At 38.7% G+C, this 27,176-nt stretch overlaps 2 protein-coding genes across 15 annotated transcripts in view; both read right to left on the bottom strand.

Moving 5' to 3' along the window:
• Positions 1-2,337: 2,337 nt before the first annotated feature.
• Positions 2,338-3,683, bottom strand: FGFBP2 (fibroblast growth factor binding protein 2). Its single transcript, XM_007055384.3, has one exon. The coding sequence runs from the start codon at positions 3,012-3,014 to the stop codon at positions 2,349-2,351; it is 666 nt and encodes a 221-aa protein (XP_007055446.1). The 5' UTR covers positions 3,015-3,683; the 3' UTR covers positions 2,338-2,348.
• Positions 3,684-4,099: 416 nt separating this feature from the next.
• Positions 4,100-27,176, bottom strand: part of PROM1 (prominin 1) — a 94,509-nt gene continuing 71,432 nt past the window's right edge. For 4 of the 14 annotated variants that reach the window (XM_043544616.1, XM_043544618.1, XM_043544619.1 and 1 more), the window contains 16 exons: positions 26,816-26,939; positions 26,246-26,349; positions 25,702-25,786; positions 23,593-23,739; positions 23,219-23,290; positions 16,221-16,313; positions 15,180-15,197; positions 14,724-14,777; positions 12,015-12,095; positions 11,850-11,918; positions 11,218-11,310; positions 9,527-9,642; positions 8,790-8,813; positions 8,353-8,421; positions 5,767-5,806; positions 4,100-5,518 (listed from right to left, as the gene is read on the bottom strand). In XM_043544616.1, the coding sequence (XP_043400551.1) occupies positions 5,788-5,806; positions 8,353-8,421; positions 8,790-8,813; positions 9,527-9,642; positions 11,218-11,310; positions 11,850-11,918; positions 12,015-12,095; positions 14,724-14,777; positions 15,180-15,197; positions 16,221-16,313; positions 23,219-23,290; positions 23,593-23,739; positions 25,702-25,786; positions 26,246-26,349; positions 26,816-26,939 (1,168 nt within the window). In that variant the 3' untranslated portion in view covers positions 4,100-5,518; positions 5,767-5,787. Of the gene's footprint in view, positions 5,519-5,766; positions 5,929-8,352; positions 8,422-8,789; positions 8,814-9,526; positions 9,643-11,217; positions 11,311-11,849; positions 11,919-12,014; positions 12,096-14,723; positions 14,778-15,179; positions 15,198-16,220; positions 16,314-23,218; positions 23,291-23,592; positions 23,740-25,701; positions 25,787-26,245; positions 26,350-26,815; positions 26,940-27,176 lie in introns of all 14 variants that reach the window. The other 10 variants (XM_043544623.1, XM_043544620.1, XM_043544622.1 and 7 more) reach the window with 6 other exon arrangements.

The raw sequence follows: 27,176 nt of genomic DNA, 5'->3' as shown, positions 1-27,176 counted from the left end.
TAGATAACTGAAATTACTGGTGATAGTTACAATGTTAACTTTAAAACAGAGATCAAATTTAAGCTTCCTTGAGCACCTGTTTTATCAGCATTTAGACCTGGCACATGCATTTACATTAAGCTATTTGGCAAATGTTTCCCTCCCTTCTGTGTACTTGCTACTGTACTAATCCTGTACTATTAAAGATTCTCTCTTAATTTTTACACTTGTTTTTCTTTCTCCAAAACTCTCTCCTAGTTAGCATTTCAGTATAAGACACATCTGTGAGTAAAGTTGCACAAGACGCTAAATATTTGCAGAATCAGGGTATGAAACAAACCTTATCAGTTTTTCCAGTTACGTGTCTTAGGGCAAAGTGGGGTACTTGTTACAACTATTTCAATAATAATGTTTTGTAATAATAATAATGTTTTGTATTAATAATATGGACTAATAATAGTAATGTTTTGTAAACTCTAATAGCCTAAAACGAAGACAAGTTAATCCTTTCAGCATTTGGCTGGGTTTTTGACATTGATGTTTGTGTGGAAGTAATGTGTAATTTTGCAAGTGCACAGATCTGTAAGTTTGCAAGAAGCTGAATATTCTATTCTCCCTTTCCAAATCCTTCCTGCAAGTACCAGCATTTGGAGTCAAGAACAAGTGAAGATTATTCATTACATGTTCGTAATAGCGATGAATTTAAAAAAAAGCATCATTCTGTGGGCTGCCTCTGTTTTATACTCTAGTTTGGACTGTATATTTATACTGTAATTTTTCCATTCAGTTTTTGCAACTGAAGTTTCTCAGTATCACAGCATGGACAAGCACTTGCCACTTCATTCTGAGATCTGTGGTTTCCTCCTCCCCTGATATGCTACCCCAGTCCCTCAGACACTGGCACTGGCATTATGTAAATCACTGTTTGGACACACAGGTCCTTATATTTAAGATTGCAGCAAAACACAAAAGGATAGTTTCAAAAACCATTCTTTTATTGGTTGCATAAACTGGAGCATTATTTACAACTTTCATCTCTCTATAAATGCTCATTAAAATAAAGTTGCACAAATAGTAAAATGTAGCAAAGTACAGCCTTTTAAAAAAGTTAACCTGACATCTCAGATTAAATGCAGTCATGTTCCTATATATTATAACTATATTTAGAAGAATCAAAGAATTTATATAGGAGAGTTTATCTTAATAATTTCAGTACAATCAGTCCAATTTCATGCATCTTTGGTGACTGTCTTGAAAACTTGTTAAAATGGTTTAATTTTAGAAGTGCAAAGGAAAAAAGTAATTACAAGATTTATAGCTATGGTCCCATTTTGAAACTAAAACTTTAGTCTAAAAAAGGATATTAAACTCCAGTAGGGAACTCTCTTCAGCTGTAAGAAATTTGCTCTGCAAAATAAAAAAGAAAATAAAAATTAGTCATTTAGCAATTTACCTTATTAAGCACACTTGGAATCTTCTGCAGTCTAAGCACGCCTAAAACTAACTTACTTTCTGGCTCACGCTGTACACATTTCCATTCCTGTGGAAAGTTTGTCAGGTTTTGTAGCCAGCTTTTGTTAGTCTCAGAGGTAAAATGTAAGTGGGAACAACTCCGATTACTTCTGTGAAGGCTTTGTTTTTATGCCCAAACTATAGCAGCAAAGATTTAGCATGTGATCGCCTCTCATTTCCACAAGAAATATTCAAATAATTATCTGTTTTGGTTTATGTATGTAAATTAAGTAACTTTTCTAAACTCCATAAAATAGTTTAAAAGTTAATTAAATATTAGTGCGTAGTATTGCTTAACAACCCTAGTGTTCTCAGAATCTGCATGTCTTTCTAAATTGTGCTTTTAGATGAATGCAATACATTAAAAAAATTATGCCATCTCATTAGTTTAAACCAAAGCAGCATGCATTTGGGGCGAAAAATAAATCCAGTTTATACAAGTGGAATTGATGAGCTGCTGGGTTAAGAATCGTATCACATACAGAAGTGTACTGGAAAGTAATTCTGAAAATAGTACTATTTATTATTAACTGAGATAGCAGGCACCCCATTTTAATTCTTACTAAAGACCCAATCTTGAGGGGTACTAGGGTCCCCTGACTCCTACTGATTACAAATGGGAGATTATACTGTTCAACATCTCATAGGATTAGGCACTAGGTCACTTAACCGTCAACAAGTTTAAATCTTCAAGGTGAACAAATTCTTCCTATCTGATAGTTTCTGAATTCATTACACAGTATACAATCCCTATCTACATTCTTTAAAGAGCCCTAAGCTTAATTTAAAAAAACAATGTGAAGAGATTCTGTTATGGCTGTATATTATTGAAGAGGGAGCTTTACCTGAAGCAATTCTTAACCTTTAAAGATGCTGATGATGTAGGAACAGAAAGCGTGCAGTGATTCCCAGCAATGCTCTCGTGCCAACTTCATTACTTCAGTATCATTTTCAGACCCTTGTCCATGCTGTGTTGGTTTTACAAGAGGTTGTGTAGATGGTTTAGGTCTCCCTGCTTTTTTGGCAGAGCCTTTCCCTGCCTGGGTTTCTTTAACTTGCTTTAAAGAAGCTGAGGGTTTCTGGATTGATTTCCCCTGATTGGCTGTATCTGCTTGCTGGCTAGGATTCTGGTTTGGCTTCATGCTGGAAGCTACTTGCTTCATGTGAGCATCTGTGGGAGCCTTTTGGCACATGTTGGGCTTCAGCACTAGGGTGGACTGGCAAGCGTTTGGGAGTTTTCTAAGTTCAAGGGCAATCTGGTTCCAATAAACCTTTGGGTTGTTATTGAAAGGACGACAAATTGATGGTTTGCCAGTATATTCACACCAGTAAGACTTGCCTTGGTTTTTGCATTCAATTCTGAGTTTCATTTCCCCATTACCACTCATGTTCATTGTGCAAGCATCTTTGACTTTAGTCTGAAAATGGATTTCTTCACCATTGCTCCTTTTCTTTTGTGTCTGTTTCTGTCCCAACCCTCCCATGCAACAGAACATCATTAGAAGAAGGATGACAGTCTTCATGGTGAAACACAGAATAAGATCCTGAAGCAACTCAGTCCAAAAAAGCAAAAGAAACAAGCAACTGTCTGCTCACAATTTAAAGGTTTCGTGCACAAAGAAGTCTCTCTCTCGAGGTGGCTTGTAATTTTTTTTTTTTTTTTTTTTAAATAAACCACCCTAGTGTAAGCATATCCCCATAATTTATAGCTCAGGGGAATGTCAAATAACCTGTGAACTCCCAAGAAGGTAACAAGACACATCTTGCAGCTAAATAGAGCACGATAGTTGTATAACTGAAAAGCACATTCCTACCCAAAATGCACACGTCACCTTTGATTTTAACAGATATTTTCCACTCTCCAGCTATTTTATAGCTGTCTTTATGCCAGATATTGTATGACCACATGGAAGTAATCAGAAGAAGGTCAGCCAAATCAAACCTATGAGGTTTTGTCCAGAAGATTAAAATTATTCAATTAATAAAAATGGATTTGTGGTACCCTTATGTTTTTTGTGGATGTGCACTGGCAAGCATGTCGCTTTTATATTTTATTGTGCCAATACTGGAAACATGGAATTCTGTGGCAAATCAACAGCACATTCCTTAACTAAGGAAAGAGTTTAGGACACACTGGGTATGTCTAAAGAGCAAAGAAAACCCATGGCTGGCCCATGCCAGTTGACTTGGGCTGCTTCACTGCTGTGTCGACTCAGGCTGGAGGGCGAGTTTTGGGACCCTCGCACCTCACAGGATCCCTGAGCCCAGAAGTTTACACAATAATGAAACAGCCCTGCAGCCCAAGTCAGCGGGCATGGGCCAGCAATGGGTTTTTCTTTGCTGTGTAGACATTCCCAGTGTGGCCTGGGGGTTTATGAGCTTCCCCACACAGGTTTATCAAGGTAATCTAATCCCTCTCATTCTATTTCTGGGTTTCTCATCTTGCTTGGAGCCAATCTTGTCAATGAAGTCCAACAGTACATCAGTTTTTGTAAGGAGGACAAAATCCATTTCCCAATGTGATCTCAGCCCACATCTTAACCCAGTGTGCCTCCTACACCTCTCAAATACACTTAAAATGAAATAAAATAGTTATTTATGAATCAAATACAGATTACTTAACCAAGTTTTTGTTTATTTAAATGGACTGGGAAAATTTTCTCAAATGAAAAATAAACTCTTTAAATTCTACAATTCTGAACATATATACAACCACACACACACGCGCGCGCTACATATTGTCACATAGAAATATTTCCATTTCTGACCAAAGAGTGAAAAAACTTAGGTTATTCCAGATAAAACTGGTATTGCTGTTCAGTTTTGTTTTATGTTTTCAAAGGTTTTTGGAACTACCCTTATTTTAAGCCAAATTAACCTTTCTGAAAACATAGTTAATACTGGTATATAATCAGTTTTCTCTTCAGTTCAAGATACCCAATTCTTCCATCTTTCCTACCCCCTGTGCTTTATTTTTGTAGTGTAGACCTTTACAGCCCATTAAGTGGATTTATGATGTCATATAATCCAGCAACACAACTGACATGTCTAAATTCAAGGCAATACCCTAAACTACAGTGATGTAAAACAACCTTCTAAAAGTGTTCAAATTCCTATGTAGAAAGTTTAATTTAAAAATTAGTTAGCAAAAATATAATCACTGCCTATTTAAAGAACCACTGACATTTATTAGGAACTTGGTCTGGAGATGAAGTATTCTAAAAATTACCAATTTTTTGACATCTCTCAGTCTAATTAGAGTATTACTCAAACTCCAGGGAGCTCCATACTCTGCCACATACACAAAAGTTGTAATTTTAAATGAGTCTCTCTGCAAATACCCTTTCAGGTCTAATACTTAAAAATCATCAAGTATTAAATAACTCAAAGAGAGGGAGAAAAATCTTCAACTGAATTAATTTTTCAGAGACGGGAGATAATGCATATCCCGTACATTTAAAGTTCAGTCCAAAGTGGTCGTCCAAGAGCACCAAAAGTCAACACTGAACATGCTGATAAATTCATCTGTGAAGTACATTATACAATATCAAAAATTTTGCTAAAACACTTTTAAGCTTTAAGAAAATGTATATACAAAGGACTCTGTATACAAAATGTATTCTTTATGCAAATGTGTATATACTATATTTAACACATTCCCAACAAAACGGTAAGGTAAGAACTTGAGTAATCACGGCAGGGTAGTCAACTTTAAGCAAAATCTGTGGAAGCCACATTAATATACCTATTGTGGTGTGAAATAGAAACCTCAGTGTAAAAAAAGTAAAAAACAAAAACCACTTTAGTTCAAGTCTTAAACAGCAGTGAACAAGAGGAAGGGCTCTGGTATTTTGTACAATAGTTAATGGCATAACATTAAACACTGTTTTCTTGATTCAAGACTGATTTACTGTACAAGCCACATAGAACAAGTGGCATGGGATTTGGATGGTGAAGTCAGATCCCAGTGTGGTTGGAAGAATTTCATGTTTTCCTGTAGAAGAATCTTGAGCCTCATTTCTATAGGCTGAAAATAGATCACAAGAAAAAAAAAAATCAATAAAAAATTGATTAAGGTAGCAATAAAATTCAGATAGAACACTATACATTCATGGTCTTCATGTGAAAGTCATGGGTGTGTCAAGAGATAAACTTTACCCTACCTACAATCATGTGTGTACAAGCATGTGTTTTTTACATTTTAAGAAGCAGATTTCAAAATGGGAGGATGTGCTAGGTAGGTTTTGAAATACATTTTAAAAGCTCATTACTTACCCCTGATGTTTTCAGTATTGGCTACCACTGTTCCACAGAGCTAAAGAGAACACAAAAATATATTTTTCTGTTGCTAACAAAAGGACTGAATATACTGCCTTCATAACTACAGCACGTGGTACTGTCAGATGTCAATAGTGTGACCACCAATCATGCCTGGGTCTGAAATGTATAAGTGCTATATAAATAAGTCCTGAGTCTTCTTGTCAGTTATTGAAGTTTTTAATTAGAGAAAATGGGTTTAGTTTCATTATATAGCAGTCTTTTTTTTTTTTTTTTTTTTTTTTTTTTTTTAAAGTCTTGTTTTGAGGTGGAAGGAAATACTCAGATAATCAAACACCATAGACCTGAGTTAGAAAAAAGGTCTTAACCCAACCTCCCATTTTGCTCACACAAATAATTGTACCTGCATTTGATTTTTATTTAGAGCTCTACCTACCCGATCGGGGAAAAATAAAATAATCAGGTAGATTTCTAAATGCAACTGCAACCTGCAATTACATGCATCCATAACACTGCAGGTGCAAAGGGGGAGGCTTCCTATTCCTATCACTTTAAGAGGATATGGTTTCATTGCTAACAATCTCACTCAAAAGATGCTACAAATACTTACAGACAACTAAAAAGATCTGTAGGAACTGAGAAAAAGCAGTATAGCAGAAAACATGAAAATGGTTTGTGCAGTTAAGAACAGAAAACAAGAATCTACTAGAGTGGTATCCCCGGATTGTCGTAGCCCTGATGCAGTTTTTCCAAACTCTGTCTCAGGTATGAAATCATCAAAAGGAAACGGCAGTTTAGAGTAAATTCTAATGATAGCTATGGTGGGGTCAATCCAGAGAAAGTTCACTGACCGTAGGACAACTGAAATCAGAATATAGTCCTTAACGTGTTTGTGTCCATGTGGAAAGCTAGTATGCTTTAAATTTAACAGAGTCTATTTTTTATGTTAATGATTTTTGGCTTATTTCCAAATAACTTGTTGTATTATTCGGTCATTGAACAAGGATTTCCTTTTAAATTTTTTTTTTGAAATACCACATAAATAATGTGCCATACAGCGCAAGAATGTTGAAAATCAATATTAAAAAAAATCCAAAGATCAGAAAGTGACTTCTAAAGTCTGGATGATTATTGGTTCCCTCTTATGGAAAATATCAAAAGTCTTTAATGTGGAAGTTCTCTGATGTGCCAGTGGAGTTAACTTTGGAGTCAAATACCTTGTAGATTAATTTGAGGAGTTCCAAAAGCCCACAGTGTGATATAGGCTATGCCAAAATAATGAACATTATAACACCACGAATACTACTATTCTGAAATACTTCCTCCTAAAGGATGCATAGGGAAGAGACTTAGTCAATAAAATAATCAATACAAAATAGACTTTTACTCAACTGATACGGCCCTGAGGGCTGTCAAAAATTTCAACCTCAAGCCCCATAAACATAAAACACCCCATTCATGATCCAGAGAGCAATAAAAATTAATTCTCTACCAAACATTCAATCTAAATGTGTTCTATATAAAAAGTTATGGGGCTCACTAGTCCTTATACTTGCCAATTATTTATATAGCTTCTCATTGTAACATACTTCTGAGTTCCTCTAAAGCCTACTGAAGTCTCACTACAGCCCTGTGAGGTGGATAGCACCATCCCAGTTTTATGGAATGGGAATCCAAGGCACTGAGGTTAAGTGACTTGCCAGTGTCTCAGAGCAAGCGAGCTGCAGACTCAGGAGAAGAACCCACAACTCTCGTCTCCCAGACTTGTAACTTAACTATTTGGCCACACAGGACTGGACTAATTTCATAGGTGCAGTAACATCCATCTTCTCCTCTAACCCTTCCATACCCCCCTGGCTCATTTGCAACCTGCACATAGCAAACTTTGCCTTTCCTCAGCCGTTTAAAAAGCTGCACCAAAGGCACAGGTTGGAGGGACTACTCAGCCATTAAACATTACGTTAATTTGGGAGGTTACTGTAGCTACTCATTGCTTTTATAAAATAGAAGATTTTTTTTAATGTTTCTTCTTTATCTTTCAAATCTCTAGTCCTGCTTGTTCTATGTAGCCTACTTCTATGCATTCTCATGAAAAAAATTCTAAAAAAAACAAACTAGAATTTAAAAGTGAACCATCTATTAATGTCCCAGGTTACAGTCAAAGGGGTATTCATTAAGTATCAATTTATAATTGGTCCTACAGACCTTTATATAAACATGGAAAAAAAAAACAACAGGAAAAAGTGAACATGCACCCCCCACAGCCTTTTAATTGCTATACAGAGTACTTTAATAACTTTACCATTTTAGGGCCACCATGTTATAGAAGTAATATGGAATTATATGGCTTTTAAGCTTATAAAATTCCATAGTTAAATGACCGGATACTATTACAATATCTATGGCTATATAGGCTTATTTAAAAAAGTTAAACACACAGCACTTGTTATAGTGAGCAACCATGCAAAAGGCAAATAGAAAATTAAACTATTCACTTTAAAACGTGCAGAAAATTGGATAGCTGATTAGCACAGTACGCTAAGCAAGGAAATGTGAAGGCATGCAGTTTCAGACTTGGTTTACCTTGTCATAACAGGATTGTGTATACCATATAAATGCTCTTTATGATAACCATTATTACCATTTTCCATACTGTAACAAAATAAATACACCAAAAAAGACTATGTTAACTATAAGATGCAATATGTACAAAATGGCTACAAAGACATGTAAATGGCTGATGGTATTGTTTGTAAAAATAAGTTGTTTCTGTTCAGTAGACAATATTCTTTAATTTTCAACCTTACTGATACTGTAGAATATCAAATAATTCTATAAAATCTTATTTTAGCATGCTCCAATTTCAATTTAATGGAGATATTTATGTTCAGTTGTACCCTACCATTACAAAATATAATTAAACCAAAAGATGTTAATTCTTTACTGTAAAAATTACATTCTAAATATAAACCCTCACTCTTTAGTAAAAGAACTAACAAATACCAGTAAAAGTGTCTTACTTTTTCATGGGTATAGTTTCAACACTAAAAAATATAAAAAAGGAGAAGCAATCAACTTAAATATACTAGTAAGTGAACATTTGTCTTAGCAGCACATGCCTTGCTACTGCTCTATTCATTTGTGAATGTACAATACAAATTGACCAACGTGAAATAAAATTATCTGAAAAAACAAAGTGCACAGATTTACTGAACAGCTAAAATAAAGAACAGGAAAAAATAGTAAAAATGAAAATAAGTAAAAACAGTTATCATAAAGTAAAATGCCAAGTCCCTGAGACAGAGGAACTGCAAGTGAAAAGGAAAGACTGGTTAGGGATAATCAGGATATTGAGCAAAAAAGGAAAGAATTAACACAAGGAAACTACAAAGCAGGTACAAGTTATCTTAACGTTATAATTGAGCAAAAGATGATCTATCTGAAATTGGGAATATTTTAAAATAAAGGTGTAAGAAATTCTAAAGCCCTGAACCTGCAAAGAGCTTCTCACAGGCAGACCCTGTTACACCTATACAGAGCCCCACTGAATCAATGTACGATATGGAAGTCCACCTGTATGGAGCATATTGAAGGATCAGGGCCCATATGTGTACTCTTTCAGAAGAAACTGTGGTGCTCATTTTGCCAATAGTGAAGGTTTAAACAATGCACCATATATTTCATGTAAAATAATGTGTTATGCAGGAAAGTATTCATGTCCACTTTCTTTTTATCCTATTTAAGATTATACACTTACTCATCATACACATCCTCTGTATCCATTCTACGATAGTATTTGGATAGTTTTACAGCACAAATTACGGCAGGAATTAAAAATATTGAACAGCCTCCTAAACCAAACCAGAAGGTATTCTAGAAGACAAAAATCAAGAAAATGACATTCAATAAAATACTGTATTAGTGTTTTAAACCACTGCTAGTTTCTTCCCACGTTATTTCTTAGAACTGACCCCCTTAAGAGTTTTGAGTTGTAAATTGGCTTTTATTTAGTAGCTGAAGTTGCTGCCCTTATTACTACTAGATTGTCAATTATGTTGTTTCTGAAAGCATACAGCTGAAGTCACTGACATGGCCCATGGCACTGCAGACCCTGTAATGAGAGGCAGCCATGAATTATCAGTTGTTGGGCCAGCAGCAGAACATTACTACTCAACCAACCAACTCCAAGTTGGAAGATACTGTGTCCCTAGAGATGAACCCACTAGCCATGTTTTTTCCCTGCCTTGATATTTAACAGTAGTGGCCTAATTCATGTTCCCTGTGGCAAGCTGAATTTTTATCACCTTAGAGGTAGTTTCTGACTTGGCAGCTGCAGTTCACAACTGTGAGAGTAATTTCATTAGTGCACAGATTAGCAGGCTCCAGCTGTTAAAATGGTATTTTAAACCTGATTCCTATGGGCTGGAGGCAGTTTTGACTTGTATGTGGGCCCAGCTGGGATCTTTCATCATGTAAGATTTTGACCCATCCACAGTTAACTGATTTAGTGAGTAGTATTTTTCCTACTCAGTTTCTGCAGGATGGAAGGAGGAGAGGTTCTGCAGTTCCTTTGTGGTGCTAGATGATTATGACTTGGCTCTGGCAGGACAGCAGGTTTCAGGATTTAGTGTTAGCACTTGAGACTCTATTTCAGAAAATTGGAGGTGGTTCTTGTATACAAGTTCTGATTATTGCTTGGTTCAGACTGATTGAGGAAAAGAAAGAATTGGTGGGAGAGGTTTTAGGTGGTTTACAGATGTGTGGTTTCTTTTAATACACACAGCCAACTTTTTATCCTCTGAGATGAGAAAATGCCAAATAGCAGCACCTCAAAGTACTACCAGCCATAATGAAGCTCTCCTCTGTACATGAATGAATCAAGATTTGTTTTCTGCACGCCACCTGAAAAAAGTTCCTTTTCCTCATTCACATTTTCTAGATTCCAGCTAAGATGTTTGTGGAAATTTTTTCCTCAGTACTTTCATTGTTCTTATATTCTAAGAGCAGAGATGGGTCAAAACTGATCAGATCCCCTCCGCTTTGAATTTCAAGGGAGTTCAGATTCAACTCTCCAAAAAAGAACCTCCTCCAAAACTCTTCAGATTCAAATTCAGATCCCGAATGAGAATCGGTCTCTTTTCATATTCAAGATGGCAAAATCTCACAAGAACAATGGATTTCTGCTACGATGGGACAAAAATCTCATGGGAATGTATTGAAACTCCAGCCTTGGAGTGGTTTCAGACCTGAGCTCCATATGTTAAAGTAAATCTAATCCAGATCAGAACACTTTCTCCTTTGCCAACCTCAGACTTAGACAAGCTCCCTCATCAGAACATCTTAGCCAAAGGATGAAATACAGAGAGTTATGTTCACAGTTTGGTGGAAGTACAAGCAAGAATTCCCCATTTAAGGCCCTAGTTTAGAAAAATGGGAAATATTTCTTACCACAGAATCAATTACATAGCTGCATAAAAATATATCTACTGCAGTGTCTATCACGTTGGCAATAGGCTTGCATGCTGCTACCTCCATGGTAATCTACAACAGATTAAAAATACTATTCAAATCATTCATTAAAAAACCCTGCAATACCTGGCACAAGCTTTATGTGCCATTTACCAAAGGCGTGTTCCCGCCCTCCTAAGCAATTTCCTGCAGTATATTTTATCCCCAGAGCACAAATCACACCTTGAAGAATTAACTTGCTTTGCTCAGTAGAATTATGCATTTATTTTTCCTATTTTTAAGAAGAGGGTGAGCAAAAACACAAAAAGTCAGGCTCAGTGTGTGGGAAGTACAAATGGTATCTCGGCCACTTGCACTCTAGAGAAACAACACTAATTAGAACTGCATTTAGTCCCCTGGTATGCACTGAAACAACTTATTCCTTCCATTCTACTTTAAATATAATGAAACTCCATTTATAGTAAACACACTATAACAGTTTATACTTGTCCCCCTGTTCTGAACACAAATGGTAAAACACACTTTAAATAGAATAAGTCTTTCATCTTTAGATTCTTTACACACTTTTGTCGTATTTTACAGTAGTTCCCTCAATGTAGAATGCACCTTACCGACTCCTTGACCCACTCAACATATTGCTCGAAGTAGCCTATTATCATATCCATGTACTTTTTGGTTTCCTAAAAAATAAAAATAAACAAACAAATCAATCCCTCACCTAAAACCTCTACTGCACCATAAATTCATTAAACTAATTTACACATAAGGAAGTTTACCTGGATGATAACCAGTGACGCATCGTTGCTTATGAGAAGCTGAGCAGCATCAACAGCACTAATCACATTTTTTACTTTTATCTGAAAAAAGAATGTACGTAAAAGATAGCTAAGACCTTTCCAAAGTTGCTACGACGACACTGCTGGTATTGTATTTTTAGCCCTTTCTATAGGCAAACAAATATCATTGTCCTGATAACAGTAAAATCTGAGACAAATGGTGAGTGCAACAGTGGGTCCACAATGCAATATGTGAGTGAGTGCAATATGGTGAGTGCAACAGTGGATCCACAATGTCCCGGCACCCCTAAGGCATAAGGATTCATTCTATACCAACATGGACCCCCCTCACAACTGTCAGAGGCTGGCACCTCTGTAGTCAGGCAGCAGCCCTTCCTACACTCTTTCATACTTCTAGAACAGGTTACCCTTCTTTTCTTTTCTTCCCTTATGAATAGGGATTCTCTCATCTCCTAGGCCATTTCCATCACCATCTGGATCCCCACAATAGCAGCCCCACATTATATAGGCAAAGATAAGCAAAGTCTTGCCTCAGAAAATAATTTCACATTCTCTATCATGGCAGAAGTACACATGTGGAAGGCAAGCACAGGGCCAAACTGTATCTCAGCTCTGGACTATAATGTAGACTGTAAATGTCCTTGAAACATTTTGGTCCCCCCTCCCTTTTTTTTTTAAACCAGACAGCTTTTCATTATAAAAAAATCCCGATAGCTCCCCAATACACACAAAGGATGATGTACTCAGAGCCTTACTCTGTATGTGAATTTAAGAAAAGCTTCTGTTCCTTCCCTACAACAACCTCACATTCTCACCAACCCCTCTTATCTGCCAATCTAGGTCCAGGACATACAAGTTCTGAATGGATTTCCTGCAGCTGGTTTGCTGCCATGCATGGGTGTAAAAGTGGCAAGAAGAACTGAAGCAGATAAGGAGCAATCACAGTGACATAACTGCACTAGCACTACTGAGGCTGGACTGTTGCTACAGGAGCTAAAACAGGCTGGTGGTAACAGGGAAAGCTGCTGCCAGAAGGACTCTCCACCCTGTTGCTGATTCTCATGAGACTAGCAGAGCATAAAGGCAGCTGCTCTCTTGGCTGTGCAAGCACTAGCTGCTATGGAGAAGGAAAGCAGGTGGGCTGTCGTAAGGAAGCTCTGTCAAGCTCAAGCTTCCTGCAGTTTGGCTGAGATTGCAAGAATGAGTAAGGGGACAAGGTGGACGCAGTGTGCCAGAGGAAGAGACATCCAACGTTAACAAGACAGTGGATCTCATTTCATTAAGCACGAGTGGGCTACATTTTTTTTTTTTTTTTTTAAACACATACGGACAGGTAAAGCAATCCTACATCAATGACTAAGAGTAAAAGCAAGCTGCTGAGTAACATGAAAACCACAGCATGTAAAATTGTACTGAAATTATTTTACTAAGTCAGAATTAAAACTTTCCAATGGCCTGTAAAGTGTCTTGATTTGTGGCTGCTTCCTGGGCACTGTAACTACCTAGATTAGCAATAAAAATCAATGAAACTTTGCACATCAAGTGCTTTCAAGGGGAAATGTGACAGATGGGGAAACCATGGCACCTAGAGCTCTGTAGAATAGAGCCCAGAGCTTGAGACTCCTTGGCTCAGACCTGCAAAAGGACTTGGACATTGCAACACTGAGCGTCACAATGCCTAACTGTTTAGGTGCCTAGAAAAAACAGAATTCACAGGAACAACACTGTGATACACAAAGCCTGAGTTAGACCCCTTGGCTTCCTACAAAATGCATGGGGAGCCACAGGCGCATTAGACTGTGATCCACAAACCAGTGCACTAGGCAGGTATTACCGAAGCTAGCCTAGGGGAGGTGCCCGCCAGACGGGTGAGTGTTATGCCCAGTGCCTATCTCTGCTGGCAATCCAGGAACCGGGGAGAAGATAGGTGTTTTGTCTGCCTAAGTTGCATGTGGAGCCCAAAACAAAACTCCTCCTTTACTGCTCCAATTAATATTTAATTATTCAGTTGTTTAATGAGAGACTGAGGAAGCGCCACCATCACAATAGCCTAGTGGCTAGGGCACTCACCTGAGAAGTGGCAGATCCCAGTTCAAATCCCTTCTCCCCTTCAGGAAGGAGGGGAAACTTGAACTGTGGGGGTGTCTCCCATATCCCAGGTGAGTTCCTTAACTACTGGGTTAAATGTTCTGAGGGAGGTCCTCCTCCTTTCCCTTCCCCCGCACTGTTTTGTGTGAACTCACCAGAAGGGTATCAGAGGTCACCTACCAGACTGCGCCTCACACATGACATAGGCAGCGTAATGCCTGTTTTTCTGGGCTTGTGAACTGCGCTGAGACTTAAGTGGGAGACAGGTGTCCGGACATTGACAGTGAGGCTGCACTGCACTGCACATGCCCAGAGGTAAAAATTTGGGAGCCATGTGAGTTTAGGTACCTACAGGATTGGGTGTCAGCCAAGCAGGAGTTTTATGGGTCATAGTGGTGCCTAAAAATGGGACTTAGCTGCTTAAATACCTTTGTGGATTCCATCCCTGGTCCCTAGCTCTAAGTATGACACTCTCTTCCTGCCCCCGAAAAGTTAGCAAAATTAAAATATTGCAAATGTTATGTCCTGTATGCTTGTGGTAGGGTACATTTAAAGTAAAAAAATAAACACATGTTCTTTTTGCCAGAAAGACTGACCTACCATAAATTCAGATGATGTCCTCTGCAGTAATCTAATGCTCTGATTTAAAGTGCTCTGGTTAAAAAAAAAAAAAAAGATTTTATACAAGTAATAATCCTCTTGCTTTAATACAATGTATGTCTATAAGAACAAATCACCTAGATAATCAGAACCAATAATATATTTCAAAACACATTAATATTAATGAATGCAAACTAGTTGCATTAGCTAAGAACTGATTGCCTACTAATGGAACTAGCAGCCGGTGTGTGTAACAGAGACTCTCGAAAGGAAACAATTTTTTTTAAAGCACAGAGCAGGTATACTTTGCGTGCTAGAAGACTTCAAATATAACTGAAGTTCACAGCAATAAAGGCTGGATATCATTTATTTGGGAAGTGAAGGAGAATTAGTTAAAATTAAAGCTCATTGGGCACAGTATATTATTTTGCAGTTTTGGAAAGGAAAATCACTTACCCTAGCTTTTACATATTTCTTGACAGTCAGTTTTGGAAAAAGAAAAAAGATGAGAATAATTAAGAGTTAATTAGAAGAGAAACGGTGAAAGATCAGCAGAATGAAACAGAGGACCTAATACTTCTCTATAAGAGGAACATAAGGACAAATACATTTCTGTACAGAACTATAAGTATGAACTGCTAAATTAAGGCCCAATCCTGTGAGGTACTGAAAGCCCCTTGGAAGATGATGAGCTCCCCAATTCCCAGTGATTTCAGACAGTTCCTCACACTTTCCAGGAGATGTTCATCACCTAACAGAACTGGGTCCTCAGACACTAAAGCAGTATAAGCTGAAAAATTTAAGCAGAATATACAGAGAAAAACTGACATCTGGCGGAGTTGTGATTTCAGCTTGCTCTTCTTTTAAAAAAAAAAAAAAAAAAAAGTGCCTGGCAAAACCTGTTAGAAGAAACATTTCCATATCCTTTGAGAGATCAAGGAAGAAGATTTTTCTTTGGCTGTAAACATTACCCTGTAGGATTTCCAACATTACCAAACCCAGAAAGTAAAACAAAACCATTAAACAAATGTGAAAATTATAACTGTTTTCTTTGCCCAACATGAATGCAGTGCAAAAATGGAAAATAAATTATGCAAAGTTAGAACTTGTGGAAGTTTTTTTTCTCCCTCTCCTACTGTATTTCTATAAAATTGTACATGTAGAAGTGGAAAACAAAGGGGCAAAGAAAAATTTGGTTTTCACAATATTATACAATACTAACAAAGATAATGAAATTGGTTTGTTAAAAATGTATCTGACTACCCTTTTAGTTACATAAAATGTATATAAAACCTGTATTTAGATATTTATATGCAGATGTGCACATTTTGGAAACATGCACCTCATAAAACTAAACCTAATATGGAATTTGCACAAAAGAAAAAAGTCCTTAGCTGCACTGTAATTTGCAGATTTTCTAATTGGTAGTTTTGAAATATATATCTGTATTTTTAATGTAACTATATGTTCATAGTACGACACTTTTAAATATTTTACCATCGCTTGCTCCAGTGGAACAACTTGCTGGTTATGAATCATTCGAATACTGTTTGCATGTCCTTTTAACGCGTTTTCCAGTGCTCCTTTGGGCTGCAAATATAAACATAATAATCCAGTTTGCTGATCTGTAGCTTTTTGTTTTTGTTTTTTTTTAAAAACTGGTATTTTTCAAAAGCATCAAGAATCTTTGCGACACATTTCCTTGTTTTGCTTGAATCAATAACATATACATTCTGGTCATATTTTGCAAAGCAAACTGAAATAAGCAATAGGATATGGCAGTAGATATGCTACAACATCATCAAAATAGTAAAAATCTCAGTATTTGAAACAAAATATGCAATTCTAATATAGTCAGAGAAATGTTAAAATACCTGTACAAATTCAATAGAATGAATTTTCACATGGTGCACCGAGTTAACCATTTTCTTCTCAATATAAACCACAGGATAACCTCACTCTTTTTTGCTCTAATGTCTGAGAGGCTCATTAAGAATGACTCATCTTATTAAAAAACAAAAGAAACAAAAAAACGAACAGGAGTACTTGTGGCACCTTAGAGACTAACAAATTTATTAGAGCATGAGCTTTCGTGGGCTACAGCTCACTTCATCGGATGCATAGAATGGAAAATATAGTAAGAAGAAATATATATACATACAGATAAGTTGGAAGTTGCCATACAAACTGAGAGAGGCTAATTAGTTAAGATGAGCTATTAGTTAAGATATGCCATCATGTGCCAGAGGGGCATTGCTGGCACATGATGGCATATATCACATTGGTAGATGTGCAGGTGAACGAGCCCCTGATGGCATGGCTAATGTGATTAGGTCCTATGATGGGGTCACTTGAATAAATACGTGGACAGAGATGGCATCGGGCTTTGTTGGAAGGATAGGTTCCTGGGTTAGTGTTTTTGTTGTGTGGTGTGTGGTTGCTGGAGAGTATTTGTTTCAGGTTCGGGGGCTGTCTGTAAGTGATGACTGGTCTGTCTCCCAAGATCTTTGAGAGTGAGGGATCATTTTTCAGGATAGGTTGTAAATCTTTGATGATGCGGTGGAGAGGTTTTAGCTGGGGGCTGAAGGTGACAGCTAGTGCCATTCTGTTATTATCTTTGTTGGGCCTGTCCTGTAGTAGGTGACTGCTGGGTACTCTTCTGGCTCTGTCAATCTGTTTTTTCACTTCAGCAGGTGGGTATGGTAGTTTTAAGAATGCTTGATAGAGATCTTGTAAGTGTTTGTGTCTGTCTGAGGGGTTGGAGCAAATGCGGTTGTACCTTAGAGCTTGGCTGTAGACACCTGCACATCTACCAATGTGATATATGCCATCATGTGCCAGCAATGCCCCTCTGCCATGTACATTGGCCAAACCGGACAGTCTCTAAGCAAAAGAATAAATGGACACAAATCTGACATCAGGAATCATAACATTCAAAAACCGGTAGGAGAACACTTCAACCTTTCTGGCCACTCAGTAAAATATTTAAGGGTGGCAATTTTGCAACAGAAAAGCTTCAAAAACAGACTCCAGTGAGAAACTGCTGAGCTTGAATTAATACGCAAACTAGATACCGTTAACTTGGATTTGAATAGAGACTGGGAGTGGCTGGGTCATTACGCATATTGAATCTATTTCCCTAAAGTTAAGTATCCTCACACCTTCTTGTCAACTGTGTAAAAGGGCCATCTTGATCATCACTACAAAAGTTTTTTTTCCTCCTGCTGATAATAGCTCATCTTAACTAATTAGCCTCTCACACAGTTTGTGTGGCAACTTCCAACTTATCTGTATGTACATATATTTTTTCTTATTATATGTTCCATTCTATGCATCCGATGAAGTGGGCGATAGCCCACGAAAGCTTATGCTCTACTAAATGTGTTAGTCTCTAAGGTGCCACAAGAACTCCTGTTCTTTTTGCGGATACAGACTAACACGGCTGCTACTCTGAAACCTGTCATCTTATTAAGGGAATGCTCCAGTTATTTCCAGTTATTAGGTCTCTCAAAGTGCAATGGCGCCCTCCACTGGGATTATAATTTTCCTTTATAGATTAAACTAAAACATCTACATGTAGGATTGGTACAGATTTAGGGACAACTAGTCTTTTGAACTATTTACAATTTTGAATATAGCCAATTGATCTGAGGTATTTCCATTCAGAAATATTATAATCTTTGAGTGATTCTGACTTGGGGAAGGAACATTTGCGCCTATGCTTTTTCCTGTTTAGTGGTTCTCTCTCAGCTAAAAAGTCATGAAAATTAGAGGCTTTGCAGTCAATTTCTAGACACTGGGGAAAAAAAAAAAAAAAAAGGTATGTCTACACTGCGATGAAAGACCTGCAACACAGTTACAGCTGGCTCAGGTCAGCTTGCTGGGGCTGCAGTGCTATAAAATTGCAGTGTAGACATTTGGGCTCAGGCTGGAACGCAGACTCTGAGATGATCTGAGAGAGATGGCGTAGGATTGCGGTTCACTTAACACATGGGTGTAACAACTATTAAGGCAAAACACTCAGCAAGTAGCGATCAATTACTTACTTCACCTGCCTTTTGTGACACAAACTTCTTGTTATCTTTCCTTATACATCAAGTATTAGCTTCTCATTTTCATGAGAACTCTCCTACCCTGTCAGTACAGGTTTAGTTTTAGTTCAAACCAGTCTTTTCTAGCTTTTTAGTTACTTTATCTTTTCTTGTTCTCAAAAACATGATTACTCTGCAATTTCTTACACATACACAGTTCTTACACTTATGCTGTCAAATGTTATCAGAACAGACTCTTAAAATCCACAGCAGGCTTCTGTCAGGCCTAAACATGCCCCTTTGCTCCCAAAGTTCCCCACTGTGAAGCTGTAGAATCCTTTCTAAGGCTTAACTGAAGCCTATATTTAATATACATCTCTTCTCATTCCCAACTGCCTGACCAAGATCATTAACCTTCCAAATCAATGCAATTAGCACAACTACTAGTATGGCCTGCACACTTACAAAGCCCATTGATATCATGCACACCCACAGATGTTCCCCAGTAGCGTACACTAACTCCCACCATGGGGCATTTCCAAGTGCATCTACGTCACTTTGAATATTTACACTCTCCTATCTTAGGGTCAACAAATGTTCTGGATGTTTAAGGTCTGCACATTTAAATGTGGTATGACTCAGCTTAACTGTATCACAGAGTCTAGGGCAGCACGAATTAGAGGGGCATTAGCTGATACACGGTGGATCTCATTCTGGGGAACTGGAAAAGTTACCTTGCCCCTATTCAGATAGCTTTTCTTGGAACTAAAGCAGAATATTGGCCACTCGTGGTATCACATGGGTCTCAGAACCCAGGATCCAGCCCAGGCCAGAACATCTCCATTGCAATTTGATAGCCCCACAGCCTGAGCCCGGTGGAGATTTGGTGCTAGGGGTTTTTTTAATCACAAAGTAAACCTATGAATACTACATCAACTAGTTCATCCAGTAAGTCACCCTTTCTGTTCCACCCAAATCTCAATCCTTTGACAAAAATGAGGACACGACAACAAGATCTCACTTTCCTCTCTCATGCTGGATGAATAGGTCTGAGAATATTTTTTTAACCTTAGCCTGTTTTTCGCCTTTCTCACTGCAGAGAGCAGAACAAGTGGTGTTTAAAAAAAAAAAAGTTTCTCAGCGGGACAAGTGGGACAAGAGACAGGGGCTTGATCTTTCCAGGCAGGCTGGTAGAACTGGAGTCCCTGGCAATGAGCAGCAGCCACTTCTTGTACAAGGAGATGATTCACATTCATCTAAAGCTTTGTCCACACCACCAAGAACCATGGCTGAAAATGGGTGTCAGCAATATGTGCAGCAGAACCAGTGCCAAACATGAGCAATGAGTAAGCATAGATAAGAAACCTATATTGCGCACCAGTTCAGCCGCATCCATTGCTGAGACCTATTGGCAGCAGATCTTTTTTAGAATATAGACATGGCCCCAGAATCTGTGCTACCTAGGGACTCAGGAAGGAAAAGCAACAGTCAATCAATTCCTGAAGGGGCTGGAGAACTCCAGGTACTCAGACAGCAGGAACAACAGAAGCCAGAGCCATCAACAGCCCTAGAGCTCAACTGTCCTGGGGGAGACACTCCAGGATCCTAGGTGGGACAGCTAACTGTGGCCACACTATGGGGCAGGGATAGCTCAGTGGTTTGAGCATTGGCCTGCTAAACCCAGGGTTGAGAGTTCAATCCTTGAGGCGGCCATTTAGGGATCTGGGTCAAAAATTGGGGATTGCTCCTGCTTTGAGCAGATGATCTCCTGAGGGCCCTTCCGACCCTGATATTCTATGATTCTATGAGAGTGAATCCACAGGCCTGTTAAAAAAAAAAAACAACAACCCAACCATTCAGGGGGAAGTGATATAGGGAGGCAAAAACAGAAGACTGTGCAGATGCCAAATAGCCGTGCTGCCAGAGCAGATGGTGAAGGAGTGGGAGTTAGGACCTGCCACATACACCACATCCTCACCGTTCCTGTTGACCATGAAATGTTTGGCCTCACGTGGCACTAAGGGCCAATAAGCAGTCAGAAAACATTCTGCATCCTCAAGCGTGGCAGATTAATGTGCAGACCTGCTGTTGGCACAAGAGTTTAGCAAATGTAGTTTAGCTGAGCTCCTGAACTATAGTTGCGCAGATAAGTTAAGTCCCCATTTATAAAAACTCCCACAAACAAAACTATGTTGCCGTCCTCCAAACTTCACCCTTCCCCCAAACATCCAGAGTTGCCCAAAATAGCGCAGGATCATAAACATTACATCCTTAGACGCTAGTGTCAATTTCAAAGCAATCTAGCTTCCCTGCATAGATTCTAACATGTTATGCTGTCCCATCAATGATCTCATCCATTACACTAATCAGCATCGCCAGGGAATTTAAAATACACACAGAGGAAAAACTTTCACAATGACAAGTAATGCATTTAACGACCGTATACTTTACATTACATTCTTTGATCTTTTCTCTGCTTTTTTTTTTTTAAAACCATCCACTAAAAAAATAAAGATAGTGTCAGAGAACATCTTATATGGATGGATGTAGAATCTACCATTAAAGAACCCCTATCATGAGCAATTCCAGGGAAAAGTGTGTGTTTGAAGGCTCTGACTTAGGGACTTGGGAGTGTGTTAGAGGTGTCCCACTTTAGCTCACAGAAAATTCCCTCTTTAGTCATTCTGTTCAAATGCAATTCTTTAGTTGTTAAATGGATAATGAATGCATTGTCATAGCCTTCATGAAGATAAATACAGTAGCCTTGTGCTTATGGACACTACAAACAGAAGAGATAATATGTATTTTAGTTGCTTCTATGCGACATCCTCTGGGGGCAGCCATTCATCTCCTAAATTTTGCATAAAAAGGGTTCAGTTAAGGCAACATCATTTTAAAGAGGAAGCGAATAAAGGAACAATGAGAGCTAGAGTCACTGAAAAGTCAATGGAAATCTCAGAGCACAATGAAGAATCACATTACTGTCATGTAATCAGAGTTGTAAATTAAACCTACTGTGAAGCCATTTCCATGAACCCTTGAACTCTGTCCACTTTCTTGTTCTAACTTGATCTTGCCATCACCAAAATACAGAACAAATCCTAACAGTTACCAGGACTGGATGAAGGCAGTATAGACCTATCTTTAAGGCATCTAAAGTCACGCGATGACAGAAGATCTCTGCTTTCATTACAAAGGCCTCTTGGTCTCATGATTACAAAGAAAAGCTGAAAACAAACAGTGTAACCAAACCACTGATATCTGCCAGAGTGTGCAAACAGCCTGAATCAACAGCTACAAAAGATTTGACCTGCATTATGCATCTTAATGGGGTGTTAACTCCAAAACCCCAGCGCTGAGGGTTCCCGTCCCCCTCAATCAACACCATCTAAACAGATAACGTGTAGTAAGAAGAGAAGAGGGCAGCAGGCCTGGCCCATGTAACCAACAAGCTGGAGTAAGTATTTGGGGCGCTGTGTTGCTACTCCTGTCTCTCTCAGGGAAGAAGGAGCTCCTGTTACCACCCCGGGATGCGGAGGGGGGTCCCATGCCACTGCCTCTTTGCAAGGAGGAGAACCCCCTGTCACTGTACAGGGGCATACATATGGTAGGGCCATGGTCCGTAGGACACCTGATTGCCTTGCTTTGCCCTCACTGTTATGCTTGCTGGCTACTATATTTTCATATTTTTTAAAAAAAGAATCTATGTATGGAAATATAAAACCAAATGTGCAATATTAGCCTACAAAGCTGTGCCAGTTCTTCCCCAGATTAATTTGCTTGTATGCTGTATCCACACCTCCTACCCTTTTTCTGTTTGTAACTTTCAACTGTATGCTCTTCAGGGCAGGTACCATCTCTTTTGTGTGTTTGTACAGTGCCTAGCACAATGAAGCCTCAGTCTCAGCTAGGGCCTTTAGGAGCTAACATTTATATAAATATTTACTAAAAACCAACATCCACTGCATAATAACTGGACAATGTATTCAAATGACCTTTCCCCACCATGATTTGGGTCAGTTTTCTCGTTAAGTTGTGATCGTAAAATATAAGCAGTGCTTATCTGAAATACCGTAATGGAGTTTGCAGGACTTGCCAATTTCTTTTAAAAAAGCAGCAATAAATACTAAATAAATGAAAACCAAGACAACAGATGCAGAAGTTATATGTGTGGGGTATACAGAAAAGGGGTAACATGAAACATATTACATGAGAATTACATATATACCTCCACATACCACATTGCAGGGTGAGTGCATGTGTGTGTGAGAGAAGCAATGACTTTGTTCACATACGAAATCCAGACTGGTGGATATTTACTGTGACAAAATGCTGAGTAAACTACAAACTACAAAGTGTATGGAAATTACTGCAACATGCCCTAGAATGCCAGAAAACAGAACAACGTTTAGCAGTGAACAGCCATCAGGTCTATATTCTTTGCACTGTTCAAATAAAACTCACCAACTGGTCCGCTCTTGCTTCCAAGTCATTAGCAAATGATAAAAGATCCACTTTGGTAACACTTTTATTGATCTAAACAAGATACAAGCAACATTTTAATTCTCATTACTACTGCATTTACATTTACTTTAAAATTATGGCACTGCTAATACATAAACGTAGCCCTTTCCCTAAATGTTAAGTATTTATGGACCTAATCCTAAAAAGCATTCTTGTTCAAGTGTTTTTGTCCAACTTATTGTGTCCTTAAAAGACAACACACACACATATGGAACCAGCCTTTAACCTGTTTTGCTTGTCAAGACAAACATGTACATCTGGAAGAAAATATAGCAGTATATGACCTCCCAGATTTGAGGTTACCATTATCTTACCTCTGTCAAATATGCTGCAAAGTTTATTCCGTCTATTCCTGAAGAACTGAAATCCAAAAGGTTCCGCTTTCCGATTTCATCCAGCAAAACTATATTGCTAAGATTTACATTAATATGTTCAATTTTCAGTGATACATCTTCTGTATACTGGGATGGGCGGGGAAAAAAAGACAAGAAGCAGTTCTCACTGAGTCCATATTCTTCCTGTGATAAGGCACTCCCCACTTGAAATCATTTGCTCCTGTTGACTTATCACTGATGTCACTTAAAGCACATAGAAATTCAGTGATCAAATTCTGCTCCCAATTATACCAGTGGAAGTCCAATTAATATGGACATATAGTAGGTCTGATTCTTCCTTTCCCTGCAACATCCCCATACTCTCACCTTGCAATATCCTAACCCGTCTCTGCATCTTTTCAGCTCCTTTACAGATTACGCTATTTCCATGACCTATTTCAATGCTTCCTTCAGGAGGGTCCAATTTCCATGCAGAACAGATATTGGGATAAAATGCAGGAAATGTGTTTCTTCAGATAAAGCAGTCTTAACATGGCCAGGCTATGCCACAGGCTGTATGGTAGATCTAGAGAACATAGGGCTCTAGCATTTTATCATCAGCCCTGACAGAAATTCTACACCATAATTGGGTAAAGTGGTCACCAATTGATCAGAAAAGATCCTCTAACAATTTATCAAGATAACAGAAAGACCCCAGCCTATTATGTAATGGAAGACAAGTATTGCACTGATTTGTGCCGTCCAGCAGACAGGGCGTTGGACTGGGATGCAGGAGATCAGAGATCTATTCCAAGTTTGCCACTGGATTCCTGAGAGACGTTGGGCAAGTCATTTCATGTCTTTGTGCCTTCATTTCTCCTCCATCCTCTGTCTTGTCTATTGTTTGTATACTCTTTGGGGCAGGGACAGTCTCTTGCTATGCGTAGGCTCAATGCCTATTATAATGGGGCACTAATCTTAGTTGAGGCCTCTAGAAGCTACTGCAATACAAATTAGTACAGCTGATTATTATATCCAATTAACCTTGGCCAATTCTAGAAACCAAGCTGGGAGAAATAATTTTTTCCTCTCTCAAATAATACAAGTTTTGACATGGGTTGTGGGGAGCATATAGGACAGCAATTCATTTCTTTGACCAACTTTAATTCTGGTTCCTGCCAAACTGAACATGTCAGTATAGGGGCTTGAAATATGAAGAGTGAGACTGTATGTTGTCTGCAACTAATAAGAAGTCTCAGCATCTCCTGGAGAATGCTAGACTTTGAGGTCTTCATGTATGTAAAATAAAAAATAGTGTCAGAGCTTAAGAACAGAAGGGATTACCAGATCTATCTAATCTGACCTCTGGTATATTACAAGCCATGAACACCTCCCGTGCTATATTGCACCTCCATCAACGTTATTACTTATAAATAAGGCTACGATTTAGTCGCTGAGTTCACGGAATCCGTGACTTCCAAAGACCTCTGTGACTTCAGCCCTGGCTGTAAGCTTCCTGCGGCTGCCAGTGGCAGGGGGGACCCCCTGCAGCTCCCTGCGGCCACCACCACTGGTCGCAAGGGGATTTCCGTGGCTCCCCGTGCTATGGCTGGCATGGGGACCCCAGCAGCTCCCCACCGCTGTGGGTGGAGGGGGCGGGGCCCATGGAACTCGCAGCCAACCAGCATCTGTCCAGCCACTTCCCATTTTATCATGGATAGTTTTAGTCAAAGTCAGGGACCAGTCACTGGCTTCTGTGAATTTTTCTTTATTGCCTGTGACCGGTCCATGACTTTTACTATAAATATCTGTGACAAAAGTCTTAGCCTTACTTGTAAGTAAGTAATCCCATGCATAGAGCTCTCCATGCCCATGAAGGCCCTGAATGGAAGAATTCTACAAAGTTATTTACTAAAAATAAGACACTTTCTCCCAGCTTAACCAGGTTTGACTGTTAGAGAATATAGGAATGGACAACCCCTCCTCCTCCCCCCCAAAACCACCTGTTTTTACTGTGTTCAAGAACACCTGAAATGGTTAACTGACAACTGCAATCTCCCTCCACACACTCCAACATTAGGACCACAATCACAAACTTCCTTTACTTACCATGCTAATGTTTAGAAACTCATTGATATTGAAGAGATTTTCTAGGTGAAGTGTAGTATAAATTCCTTTGTTTTCTTTGCAGTCACTATGAAAATAAATGATGTATATATCAATTTGAAAACGAACCTTGGTGCTATTTTTTTTAAATGATTAACAATGCCAGCACATTTTAGGTTAATCAATTTTTATAGAGTTCTAGCCATATCTTTTGGATGTCAGGCTATGGGAAGGACAGTATTTAACAATTTGCTTAAAGATTCTATGATGCTGTAAAATACACAAAACAGCTTTTCACAAGGACAGCTGCTTTTGTTCAATTGTATTACACTAAGACTACCTATAATAACTGGTTTATATGTGGGTCACTCATTTTTGCTAGTGATTCACTAGGAAATTAGGGGGTCACCTCATACAGTTGATAGGCAATTTTTGGTGCTGGAAATCAAGAATATGGAAATTGCTGGCAATGAAGACACCAGGAATCACAAAAAGCAATGCATGGTAACAGCAGTAAATCCTGGCCAAGATTTTATTTTTTTTGTACCTGTAAACTTTTTCAAAGGTCAAATTAATATCTGGATTTTTAAGCACGATGGCAGAAAGGTAGCTTCGCCAATGCTGATTCAGTAAGTAGGGAGTATCCAAAACCTAGAACAAAGTGCACTGAAATTATTTATCATAATTCTACATTCTAAATTCCTGCCTGCATTTGTTTATGAGAGCCTTCAACACACACGTGTGTCTCACCCTCAGAGATTATCATCTGCTGATGGAAAAAGAAGCAGACACACCAGACCCAATGATCTGTCAGGAGCAGAAAGTGCAAATTGTAGCTCCACATGTTATCATGGGCTGCTGAGCTTCAGGGAGATTTACCTCCAGGGGTAGGCAGACAGTATTTGCATTGCCATTCTCAGTTGCAGATTCAACCAAGAAGATGAGCCTCTCCACCAGAGAGGACACTAATAGTCCCATATTATCATGACTGATGTGTGTCATCGAAAATGCCAAATCGGCACAAAAATTTACAAACATCTTAAAGACTTGTCGGTTTGGAATGTTTTTTTGTTTGTTTGGTTGTTTTGTTTAATATTTTGAATATGAACAACTTCACCTTGAACAAAGTCCTGTCTTCATAGGGTTCACAGACCAGCTTTTCTACATTTCCACCTGTAACAAAGGTGATGACCACTATGATCATCAGCACCCAGGAGAAAAGGAAACTGAATCCTACTCCACTGAAAAAAGGAAAAAAAAAAAAAAATCTAGTGAGAATTTAAGAACATTGAAGTGCATGCAGTAGCTAAGCCAAAATTCAGTAACTGTAGCAATTACCAAGAAGAGGCAAAGACTGTTCCCAGTAGCCCTGCATCAAACTAAGGCAGAGGTCCCTGAATTATGCGACACATGTGGAGGAATGTTCGGTTGGGGGGGGGCTGTGCAGTGCAGCAGCTTGGGCTAGCCCTCCCGGGGGG

The sequence above is a fragment of the Chelonia mydas genome, chromosome 4 (assembly GCF_015237465.2).
Source record: "Chelonia mydas isolate rCheMyd1 chromosome 4, rCheMyd1.pri.v2, whole genome shotgun sequence".
In the NCBI taxonomy this organism is placed as follows: Eukaryota; Metazoa; Chordata; order Testudines; family Cheloniidae; genus Chelonia; species Chelonia mydas.
This window is presented reverse-complemented; position numbering and strand designations above follow the sequence as displayed.